This window comes from Oncorhynchus masou, unplaced genomic scaffold (genome assembly GCF_036934945.1).
Source record: "Oncorhynchus masou masou isolate Uvic2021 unplaced genomic scaffold, UVic_Omas_1.1 unplaced_scaffold_1559, whole genome shotgun sequence".
Taxonomy (NCBI): Eukaryota; Metazoa; Chordata; class Actinopteri; order Salmoniformes; family Salmonidae; genus Oncorhynchus; species Oncorhynchus masou.
Window position 1 is genome coordinate 94,836 of NW_027005647.1, and position 12,896 is coordinate 107,731.

Here is a 12,896-nt window from a genome sequence, read left to right on the forward strand (position 1 = left end):
TATTCTCGCTATACACCAAGTCACTTGGCTCTGTCATAACCTCACATGGTCTCTCCTATCATTGCTATGCAGACGACACACAATTAATCTTCTCCTTTCCCCCTTCTGATGACCAGGTGGCGAATCGCATCTCTGCATGTCTGGCAGACATATCAGTGTGGATGACGGATCACCACCTCAAGCTGAACCTCGGCAAGACGGAGCTGCTCTTCCTCCCGGGAAGGACTGCCCGTTCCATGATCTCGCCATCACGGTTGACAACTCCATTGTGTCCTCCTCCCAGAGCGCTAAGAACCTTGGCGTGATCCTGGACAACACCCTGTCGTTCTCAACCAACATCATGGCGGTGGCCCGTTCCTGTAGGTTCATGCTCTACAACATCCGCAGAGTACGACCCTGCCTCACACAGGAAGCGGCGCAGGTCCTAATCCAGGCACTTGTCATCTCCCGTCTGGATTACTGCAACTCGCTGTTGGCTGGGCTCCCTGCCTGTGCCATTAAACCCCTACAACTCATCCAGAACGCCGCAGCCCGTCTGGTGTTCAACCTTCCCAAGTTCTCTCATGTCACCCCGCTCCTCCTCTCTCTCCACTGGCTTCCAGTTGAAGCTCGCATCCGCTACAAGACCATGGTGCTTGCCTACGGAGCTGTGAGGGGAACGGCACCGCAGTACCTCCAGGCTCTGATCAGGCCCTACACCCAAGCAAGGGCACTGCGTTCATCCACCTCTGGCCTGCTCGCCTCCCTACCATTGAGGAAGTACAGTTCCCGCTCAGCCCAGTCAAAACTGTTCGCTGCTCTGGCCCCCAATGGTGGAACAAACTCCCTCACGACGCCAGGACAGCGGAGTCAATCACCACCTTCCGGAGACACCTGAAACCCCACCTCTTCAAGGAATACCTAGGATAGGATAAGTAATCCTTCTCACCACCCCCCCTTAATGATTTAGATGCACTATTGTAAAGTGGCTGTTCCACTGGATGTCAGAAGGTGAATTCACCAATTTGTAAGTCGCTCTGGATAAGAGCGTCTGCTAAATGACTTAAATGTAATGTAAAATGTTGATTGCTGGTGATTGATAGATGGAGATGTTGATTGCTGGTGATTGATAGATGGGGATGTTGATTGCTGGTGATTGATAGATGGAGATGTTGATTGCTAGTGATTGATAGATGGAGATGTTGATTACTGGTGATTGATAGATGTACATATTGATTACTGGCAATGTATGGTGATATTGATTACTGGTGCAGCTTGGGAGTGGCTTTCTTTATACTATCCCCCTCTCCTGTCACATCATCTCTTTCTCCCTCCTTTCCTTTCCTCTCCTCTCACTTTTCTTCTCTCCATCCCTCTCTTTGTGTACCCCCAGAGTGAGACCTTGTCTGGGAGACTGGGGGCTGTCGTGTGATAAACTGTTTCTAGAGTGGGGTCACAGTGAGACCTTGTCTGGTAGACTGGGGGCTGTCGTGTAATAAACTGTTTCCAGAGTGGGGTCACTCAGTGGGAGATGAGGCGAGGGTTTGAGGGACAGTTAAGGGGTCTGGTTGCTTAGCAATGTATTGTTGCTGTAGAGAGAGGCTCTCTGAACCTGGAGAAAAGAGCCTTCACAGGACTGGAAGCCCAAACTAACCCATCCCCGTTCTGACTCTGGTCTCACAGCGAAACGTTTATTCTCCCAACCCCATTAAATCTCTCTCTCTCTCTCTCTCTCACACACACACACACACACACACACACACACACACACACACACACACACACACACACACACACACACACACACACACACACACACACACACACACACTATGACCATACCCCTTCCCATCCCTCTTAGACAACCATGATTTACTGTAGTCTGTAGCCGCCAGCCCGTCAGCAGGGTGATCAACACAGTAGTTGTTAGTCTCTCCCCCGCTGCCTGCTAAACTGATATTACTGCTGATTATCAGGAACTGATCTGTCAACTGTTTATTATTGGGGAGTGTTTTGTTGGTCGCGCTCCCTATACAGAATACCAATAGGTCCTAGGTAGGCTGCTGTTAGTGCAGTTATATTCCATTCATCAGATTGTAGATGGCTTAGTCCCAAATGCCACCCTGTTCCCTATATAGTGCACTACTTTCGACGAGGGCCCATTGGTAGTAGTGTAATATATAGGGAATAGGGTGGTATTTGGGACTGACCTGTTTTCTCTGCTCCATCTGGGCCTCATGGAGCCACATAAACAACCAGGAAGAGAAGGACCCCTCACAGAGTACTACATAAAGAGGCTGCCCTAACCTGTGCCTGTCAGACAGGGTCCTACGGTAGAGAGCCTGTCTTCACCTGTGCCTGTCAGACAGGGTCCTACGGTAGAGAGGCTGTCCTCACCTGTGCCTGTCAGACAGGGTCCTACGGTAGAGAGGCTGTCCTCACCTGTGCCTGTCAGACAGGGTCCTACGGTAGAGAGGCTGTCCTCACCTGTGCCTGTCAGACAGGGTCCTACGGTAGAGAGCCTGTCTTCACCTGTGCCTGTCAGACAGGGTCCTACGGTAGGGAGGCTGTCCTCACCTGTGCCTGTCAGACAGGGTCCTACGGTAGGGAGGCTGTCCTCACCTGTGCCTGTCAGACAGGGTCCTACGGTAGAGAGGCTGTCCTCACCTGTGCCTGTCAGACAGGGTCCTACGGTAGACAGGCTGTCCTCACCTGTGCCTGTCAGACAGGGTCCTACGGTAGAGAGGCTGTCCTCACCTGTGCCTGTCAGACAGGGTCCTACGGTAGAGAGGCTGTCCTCACCTGTGCCTGTCAGACAGGGTCCTACGGTAGAGAGGCTGTCCTCACCTGTGCCTGTCAGACAGGGTCCTACGGTACAGAGGCTGTCCTCACCTGTGCCTGTCAGACAGGGTCCTACGGTAGAGAGGCTGTCCTCTCATGTGCCTGTCAGACAGGGTCCTACGGTAGAGAGACTGTCCTCACCTGTGCCTGTCAGACAGGGTCCTATGGTAGAGAGGCTGTCCTCACCTGTGCCTGTCAGACAGGGTCCTACGGTAGACAGGCTGTCCTCACCTGTGCCTGTCAGACAGGGTCCTACGGTAGAGAGGCTGTCCTCACCTGTGCCTGAGCACGGGCAGCACCATTGTATCTGTCCCATGATGGCGTCTGTGAGAGCACGGGCAGCACCATTGTATCTGTCCCATTATGGCGTCTGTGAGAGCACGGGCAGCACCATTGTATCTGTCCCATTATGGCGTCTGTGAGAGCACGGGCAGCACCATTGTATCTGTCCCATTATGGCGTCTGTGAGAGCATGGGCAGCACCATTGTATCTGTCCCATTATGGCGTCTGTGAGAGCACGGGCAGCACCATTGTATCTGTCCCATTATGGTGTCTGTGAGAGCACGGGCAGCACCATTGTATCTGTCCCATTATGGCGTCTGTGAGAGCACGGGCAGCACCATTGAGGCCATCTCCATTTTGAAGTAGTCCACGTTCTTCTTCTACTACTTCTATAAGTTGGTAAACACTAGAGTCCTGTACCTATTTCTATGGGCTGCCCTGACCTGTGCCTTTTCACAAACACGTTGTCAAACAGCAGTCCTAAGCTAGGGGGTTCCCTTCCCGGGGTCTCTGACAACTTCTTTTCATTAACAATCCTGGATTTAATGACTGAAATTAGCTTGTGTTTTTTCTGGAGCATACAACCACTGAGCTGCAGTGAAGCGTGTTGTATGGCACGGTGCCTTACAGTGGAGCATATGTCAGAGTATGTCCTTCTTGATGTGTCAACACCTCAACTAGCACCAGTCTGATACTGTATGGGTTCTAGAGCTGTTTTCCGAGCTTTACGCTAACATGTTGTTGAGTGAGTTGAGGTGTGAGGTGTTTTTCCAGTGCTGTCCCTCTCCACTGACTGCTGTCTTTGTGCCCTGGGGTCCTACAGGCACTGCCTGGACGCCCGAGACCCCTACTGTGGCTGGGACCGTAAGCAGAAGCGTTGCACCACCATCGAGGACAGTTCCAACATGAGCCAGTGGAGCCAGAATATCACTGAGTGCCCGGTAAGGGTCACACACACACCTCATATCATATGTAACACACACACCTCACATGTAACACACACACACACCTCATATCATATGTAACACACACACCTCACATGTAACACACACACACACCTCATATCATATGTAACATACACACCTCATATCATATGTAACATACACACCTCATATCATATGTAACATACACACCTCATATCATATGTAACACACACCTCATATCATATGTAACATACACACCTCATATGTATCACACACACCTCATATCATATGTAACACACACACACCTCATATGTATCACACACACCTCATATCATATGTAACACACACACCTCATATCATATGTAACATACACACCTCATATGTAACACACACACCTCATATCATATGTAACACACACACCTCATATCATATGTAACATACACACCTCATATGTAACACACACACCTCATATCATATGTAACACACACACCTCATATCATATGTAACACACACACCTCATATGTAACATACACACACATTTTGTTTTCATGAAATATCAGAACTTTTTGGAGTGTAAAAATGTTTGACCACTATTTTCCCTAACCCCTAAACCTAACCCTACTACCAACCTTAACCCCCAAAACCCTAACCTTATACCAAACCCTTAAACCTAAACCTAACCATAACACTAAAAGCCTGAATCTAACCTTTAAGCTCAAAATAGCATTTGAACAAATTCAGCTGTTCCTCCCTTTTCAGGACATTCAGGTGAAATGTTAGGGGTCCTGATAATGTAGGAAAAAACACACACACACACACACACACACACACACACACACACACACACACACACACATTAATTGAGTTTCCCCACACACCTTCCCCTCTCTCCTACCACCTTCCCCTCTCTCCAACCACCTTCCCCTCTCTCCTAACAGCTTCCCCTCTCTCCTACCACCTTCCCCTCTCTCCTACCACCTTCCCCTCTCTCCTACCACCTTCCCCTTTGTCCTACCACTCTTCCCCATTAGCTACCATTCTGACCCAATCTCTGATTGGTCCCTTCTGATGCTGAACTCCTGCCCGCTCACAGGTAAGGAACCTGACCCAGGACGGTGGCTTCAGCCCCTGGGCGCCATGGCAACCATGTACCCATGACGACAGGGAGGGAGCCAGCACCAGTTGCGCGTGTCGCTCACGCTCTTGTAACAGTCCAGTCCCTCAATGTGGAGGCTCCAACTGCAAGGGCCCCACCATCCAGGTGGCCAACTGTTCCAGGTACTGTAGAGGAAGAAGACAAGATAAGTTTCAGTCTACTATTCATCATTCAGTACCAAACATCATAACGGTCACTGACTTCCCAAAAGTGGAATAGTCATGACCGTCAGCAGAGTCAGAGTATGTTTCCTGGAGCTTTTGGGGATTATCAAGTCCCTCATTTGAGCACCTGATTCCCGTTTTTTTGTTCCAGTTGGGCTGACGCGCATTTGAGTCCGCTCTCATTCTATGTTTCCAGCATGTTAACAAACTGTCAGTATATTTGACAGAAGGTATTGTACATGTTGACCTTAAATGGATCTCTAGACAAAGACAAGTAGTAACATGAGACTTCAGACCAGCAGCAGACAAGCACACGTAGACTCAGCAATGTTTGTTCTATTCTTGATGAGTTCTATTCTTCTGCTTTCAGAGAGTTTACATTCGACTTCCAACTCCCAGACAGTGTTGACATGATCTCAGAGGAAACTACAGTAGTAGAATCAGACCAGCAGCAGAGTCCAACTCCCAGACAGTGTTGACATGTTCTCAGAGGAAACTACAGTAGTAGAATCAGACCAGCAGCAGAGTCCAACTCCCAGAGTGTTGACATGTTCTCAGAGGAAACTACAATAGTAGAATCAGACCAGCAGCAGAGTCCAACTCCCAGAGTGTTGACATGTTCTCAGAGGAAACTACAGTAGTAGAATCAGACCAGCAGCAGAGTCCAACTCCCAGACAGTGTTGACATGTTCTCAGAGGAAACTACAATAGTAGAATCAGACCAGCAGCAGAGTCCAACTCCCAGACAGTGTTGACATGTTCTCAGAGGAAACTACAATAGTAGAATCAGACCAGCAGCAGAGTCCAACTACCAGACAGTGTTGACATGTTCTCAGAGGAAACTCAAGTAGTAAAATCAGACCAGCAGCAGCAGAGTCCAACTCCCAGAGTGTTGACATGTTCTCAGAGGAAACTGAAGGACTCCCTTGGCCTCTATTATTAGAGGTTTCCCTCATTAGGCAAAAGAGATTGGATTTATCTAGAGAGTGAGTTGAAAACCGAAGGACTGTCACCTCTCAGTATAGCACGTCTATATATGTGTGTGTGTGCGTGTGTGCGTGTGTGCGTGTGTGCGTGTGTGCGTGTGTGTGTGTGTGTTATTAGAGAGATTACGGTCTTCACTGGTGGCTTCCTGTTGCTTACTTTACTGTGTTACTATGAAGTAGAGAGACGGAGGTGGTGAAATTAAATAGTCTTTTACAGAAAGCACCAATTTAATTAGAAGGGAAGCTCCACCAGCCTGAAGCACTTAAACACATTAGGTGGATATTTTATGCCTCAGCCCAGTCAGCTTCCCAGACAAGCACATGTTGCCTCAGCAATGTTTGTTCTGTTCTTCTATTCTTCTGCTTTCAGAGAGTTTACAATAGACTAGGCTATTAGAGTTTACAATAGACTAGGCTATTAGAGTTTACAATAGACTAGGCTATTAGAGTTTACAATAGACTGGGCTATTAGAGTTTACAATAGACTAGGCTATTAGAGTTTACAATAGACTAGGCTATTAGAGTTTACAATAGACTGGGCTATTAGAGTTTACAATAGACTAGGCTATTAGAGTTTACAATAGACTAGGCTATTAGAGTTTACAATAGACTAGGCTATTAGAGTTTACAATAGACAAGGCTATTAGAGTTTACAATAGACACGGCTATAGAGTTTACAATAGACAAGGCTATTAGAGTTTACAATAGACAAGGCTATTAGAGTTTACAATAGACTAGGTTGTTAGAGTTTACAATAGACTAGGCTGTTAGAGTTTACAATAGACAAGGCTATTGGAGTTTACAATAGAATAGGCTATTAGAGTTTACAATAGACTAGGCTATTAGAGTTTACAATAGACTAGGCTATTAGAGTTTACAATAGACTAGGCTATTAGAGTTTACAATAGACTGGGCTATTAGAGTTTACAATAGACAAGGCCGTGTCGTGTCTTTACTATCATTAACTGAAGACTGATTGTTTTTTGTCAAAGATTCTCTGTAATGAGTTATTACGTGATCAACTGATTAATCACGTAACTAATTAACTAGGAAGTTGGGGCACCAAGGAAAAATATTCAGATTACAACGTTATCATTTCCTAAAATAACTTTTCAGATATTTTATCTGATCAATTAGTCTTCGAATTAATTAATTATTTACTTTACCTAACGTTAGTCTCATTCATTATCTGCACGAACCCAGTCTTCACTATGAGTCATCCATACATAAATGAGAACTTGTTCTCATCTTGCCTACCTGGTTAAATAAAGGTAAAATAAAAATTAAATAAAAGATGTAAACCTCATATCTGGGGCAATTATATAAACTGTGTTATGGTAATGTGGCCACACCGTCTCCCATGAGCTTCCCCAAGTCGTGACAAACGGACCAGTTCGTAGCTGGATTCTTCACCGATCTTTTATACTTTCTCCGGAACATGAAATTTCTTCGTACCTCAAGTTCTGTGAGGTGGAAGGATTTCCTTTGTTCTCCATGAAAATCTACTCTCTCTGTACTGTGTGTCCATGAGGAGATCCTCAGGAATTTACGACGTCTCTCTGACCAGAGCAACCTAGTTGAAGGAGGAAAGGGGGAGGAAGGGAGAGGGGGATGGGCTTGCTATACCCAAACAGGCCAACGTCATGACAGCTGTTAGAGTTTACAATAGACTAGGCTATTAGAGTTTTAGGTGAATCTGTGTCTTCCCAGTTGTTCTGAGTTTCTCTCTCTCTCTCTCTCTCTCTCTCTCTCTCTCTGTCTCTGTCTCTGTCTCTGTCTCTCTGTCTCTGTCTCTCTCTCTGTCTCTCTCTCTGTCTCTCTCTCTCTGTCCGTCTCTCCCTGTCTCTGTCCGTCTCTATGTCTCTCTGTCTCCTCTAGGAACGGAGGCTGGACCCCCTGGTCCACCTGGGGTCAGTGCAGCACCAGCTGTGGCATCGGGTACGAGGTGCGCCAGCGCTCCTGCAACAACCCCTCCCCCCGGCATGGGGGGCGTGTCTGTGTGGGACAAGGCCGAGACGAGAGGTGAGACAGAGGGACTCAATGCAGTACATACAGACAGGTTCACCTTCAGTCAGGTTCACATTCAGTCAGGTTCACATTCAGTCAGGTTCACATTCAGTCAGGTTCACATTCAGTCAGGTTCACATTCAGTCAGGTTCACATTCAGTCAGGTTCACATTCAGTCAGGTTCACATTCAGTCAGGTTCACATTCAGTCAGGTTCACATTCAGTCAGGTTCACATTCAGTCAGGTTCACATTCAGTCAGGTTCACATTCAGTCAGGTTCACATTGTCAGGTTTTCTTGTGGCGTTGCAGGTGACCCTCGTTCAGCGTTGCAATGCCCTGAAATGGTGCACATACTGTAAAGCAGTGGTTCACCTTCTCTTACAGAGACCACCAGGCAGAAAGAGTAGGACTGCAGGTTTACCGTGTGTTTGTGTGTGTGTGTGTAGGCTGTGCAATGAGAAGAGCCCATGTCCCCTGCCTGTGATCTGGTCATCTTGGGGCTCCTGGTCTCAGTGCAGTGCAGAGTGTGGAGGAGGGGTCCATTCCCGGGTCAGGAGCTGTGAGAAGGGGAACACCTGCCCAGGATGTGCTCTGGTACACACACACACACACACACACACACACACACACACACACACACACACACACACACACACACACACACACACACACACACACACCCAAAGGCATCCTTTACCACAACTTTCTCACAGATAACACCCTTATTTGATCTAGTGAATGGCATCTTTCATTATTCATTTATCATAGCCTGAGGATGAACATTCAGGTCGAAGCTGACATATCCTCTCTCCTTTTCATACATCCTTCAATCCTCTCTCCTCTTCCCTAAAACACACTCCCTTAGGAGTACAAGACCTGTAACCTGGAGGCGTGTCCGGAGGTCCGTCGCAACACCCCCTGGACCCCCTGGATGCCGGTGAATGTGACCCAGGACGGGGCCCGCCAGGAGCATAGGACCCGCTACACCTGCAGGGCCCTCCTTCCAGACCCTCATCAGCTGCAGCTGGGCAAGAAGAAGGTGGAGACCCGCATCTGCCCCAACGACGGCACCGCCACCTGTGAGACTGAAGGTAAGTCTGAGGTCCCACTCATACATACGTACTGGACATACACTCACACGCTTTCTCTATACACCTTTCCACACCCCTTCTAAAGAACCAAGGGCAGACAGGCAGACAGACAGGCAGACAGGCAGACAGGCAGACAGACAGACAGACAGACAGACAGGCAGGCAGGCAGGCAGGCAGGCAGGCAGGCAGGCAGTCAGGCCAGACAGACAGACAGGCAGGCAGGCAGGCAGGCAGGCAGACAGACAGACAGACAGACAGACAGACAGGCAGGCAGGCAGGCAGACAGACAGGCAGGCAGGCAGGCAGACAGACAGACAGACAGACAGACAGACAGACAGACAGAGACAGACAAGCCTGCTACGCCTCTGATGTTATGCAGTGGGCTGTGGTTTTTAACCGGCCAGCTGGGATGACCCATGCTGTGCTCACTGGGGCGAGACGATCTGGGCGGTCGTACCCAGCGACAGGCTCCCCGGGGTGGTGTAGGTGTCACAGTCCACAGCCTCTCATTGATTTAAAGGTCAGACAGTCAGGCAGAACGCCTCTCCTGCTGACAGTAACTAGACGGGGGAGAAGGGTGTGTGTGTGTGTGTGTGTGTGTGCATATTTAAGACAGGCTCCATGTAAAGCAAGGCATATAGAGAGGATGTGTTTGCGACGATTTGCAGATTACAGAGCAACCGCGTGGTCACCGGGCCTAAACACCATGTCACAGGCTGTCACCGGGCCTAAACACCATGTCACAGGCTGTCACCGGGCCTAAACACCATGTCACAGGCTGTCACCGGGCCTAAACACCATGTCACAGGCTGTCACCGGGCCTAAACACCATGTCACAGGCTGTCACCGGGCCTAAACACCATTCACAGGCTGTCACCGGGCCTAAACACAATGTCACAGGCTGTCACCGGGCCTAAACACCATTCACAGGCTGTCACCGGGCCTAAACACAATGTCACAGGCTGTCACCGGGCCTAAACCCAATGTCACAGGCTGTCACCGGGCCTAAACACAATGTCACAGGCTGTAAACGGGCCTAAACACCATGTCACAGGCTGTCACCGGGCCTAAACACAATGTCACAGGCTGTCACCGGGCCGAAACACAATGTCACAGGCTGTCACCGGGCCTAAACACCATGTCACAGGCTGTCACCGGGCCTAAACACAATGTCACAGGCTGTCACCGGGCCTAAACACCATGTCACAGGCTGTCATCGGGCCTAAACACAATGTCACAGGCTGTCACCGGGCCTAAACACCATGTCACAGGCTGTCACCGGGCCTACACACTGTGTCACAGAGGCGCTGTCTAGACTCAAGAGGAGACATCTGGCCTCACAGTAACAGTAACATGGGCAGTATGACATATTTCTGCTGCCCTGGTTTCAAACCACACAGAAAATAAAAAGCTTTCAATTCATTATTGAAGTCATTTCCATAATTTAGGTGACGTGTTGCTTTTCTTTCACTTTTCAAAGAGTTCATCTGGAACCGATTAACCCAGATTTTACCCCACGGTTGAATGTTTGGCCCAGATTCTAACAGCCATGTCATGAGGAAGGAAGCCTCTGCACTCTTAGAACCAGCACATTGTCTGATATTTCATTGCCAAGCTTTAGGTCACAGAAGACCATTGTTTATCAGAGCTGTTCTCCTACCAGACCATTAGGAAAACAACATATTTATGACTTTGAGAAGTAAAAAGAATATTGTAAATCACCTTTTGTGTTGTAATGTCTCATGTATGAGTATATCTGTGATTCAGCCCTGGTTGAAGACTTGGTCAGGGCCAGTGGAGGAGGCAGTAGTGGTCGACCTTTGCTCCGACAACCAGGTGGCACCAGGTGGTCGCCGTGGGAGACATGGTCGACCTGCTCCCAGGAGTGTGCCAAAGGCTTCCGCACGCGCAAGCGCACCTGTGCCTTAGCCGAGGGCAAGAGCAGCCCCAGTGCCTGTAGTGGATCCCCAGTGGAATACCAGGACTGCAACTCCCAGCCCTGCCCAGGTAAGACACTGACTACTCCAGTGCCTGTAGTGGATCCCCAGCAGTGGAGTACCAGGACTACAACTCCCAGCCCTGCCCAGGTAAGACACTGACTACCCCAGTGCCTGTAGTGGATCCCCAGTGGAGTACCAGGACTACAACTCCCAGCCCTGCCCAGGTAAGACACTGACTACTCCAGTGCCTGTCCCCAGTGGAGTGGATCCCCAGTGGAGTACCAGGACTACAACTCCCAGCCCTGCCCAGGTAAGACACTGACTACTCCAGTGCCTGTAGTGGAGTGGATCCAACTCCCAGCCCTGCCCAGGTAAGACACTGACTACTCCAGTGCCAGGACAGTAGAGTACCAGGACTACAACTCCCAGCCCTGCCCAGGTAAGACACTGACTACTCCAGTGCCTGTAGTGGATCCCCAGTAGAGTACCAGGACTACAACTCCCAGCCCTGCCCAGGTAAGACACTGACTACTCCAGTGCCTGTAGTGGATCCCCAGTGGAGTACCAGGACTACAACTCCCAGCCCTGCCCAGGTAAGACACTGACTACTCCAGTGCCTGTAGTGGATCCCCAGTGGAGTACCAGGACTACAACTCCCAGCCCTGCCCAGGTAAGACACTGACTACTCCAGTGCCTGTAGTGGATCCCCAGTGGAGTACCAGGACTACAACTCCCAGCCCTGCCCAGGTAAGACACTGACTACTCCAGTGCCTGTAGTGGATCCCCAGTGGAGTACCAGGACTACAACTCCCAGCCCTGCCCAGGTAAGACACTGACTACTCGTAGTGCCTGCCCTGCCCAGGTGGATGACCCCAGTGCCTGTAGTGGATCCCCAGTGGAGTACCAGGACTACAACTCCCAGCCCTGCCCAGGTAAGACACTGACTACTCCAGTGCCTGTAGTGGATCCCCCAGTGGAGTACCAGGACTACAACTCCCAGCCCTGCCCAGGTAAGACACTGACTACTCCAGTGCCTGTAGTGGATCCCCAGTGGAGTACCAGGACTACAACTCCCAGCCCTGCCCAGGTAAGACACTGACTACTCCAGTGCCTGTAGTGGATCCCCAGTGGAGTACCAGGACTACAACTCCCAGCCCTGCCCAGGTAAGACACTGACTACTCCAGTGCCTGTAGTGGATCCCCAGTGGAGTACCAGGACTACAACTCCCAGCCCTGCCCAGGTAAGACACTGACTACTCCAGTGCCTGTAGTGGATCCCCAGTGGAGTACCAGGACTACAACTCCCAGCCCTGCCCAGGTAAGACACTGACTACTCCAGTGCCTGTAGTGGATCCCCAGTGGAGTACCAGGACTACAACTCCCAGCCCTGCCCAGGTAAGACACTGACTACTCCAGTGCCTGTAGTGGATCCCCAGTGGAGTACCAGGACTACAACTCCCAGCCCTGCCCAGGTAAGACACTGACTACTCCAGTGCCTGTAGTGGATCCCAGTGGAGTGGAGTAC

General features: G+C 49.7%; 1 protein-coding gene across 1 annotated transcript in view; it reads left to right on the top strand.

The window, feature by feature from the left end:
* LOC135531223 (semaphorin-5B-like) overlaps positions 1 to 12,896 on the top strand; it is a 120,046-nt gene that overhangs the window by 92,728 nt on the left and 14,422 nt on the right. Inside the window, exons 12-17 of the mRNA XM_064959345.1 lie at positions 3,927 to 4,044; positions 5,120 to 5,304; positions 8,211 to 8,354; positions 8,787 to 8,934; positions 9,206 to 9,431; positions 11,199 to 11,438. Coding sequence (XP_064815417.1) covers positions 3,927 to 4,044; positions 5,120 to 5,304; positions 8,211 to 8,354; positions 8,787 to 8,934; positions 9,206 to 9,431; positions 11,199 to 11,438 — 1,061 coding nt within the window. The remainder of the gene's footprint in view (positions 1 to 3,926; positions 4,045 to 5,119; positions 5,305 to 8,210; positions 8,355 to 8,786; positions 8,935 to 9,205; positions 9,432 to 11,198; positions 11,439 to 12,896) is intronic.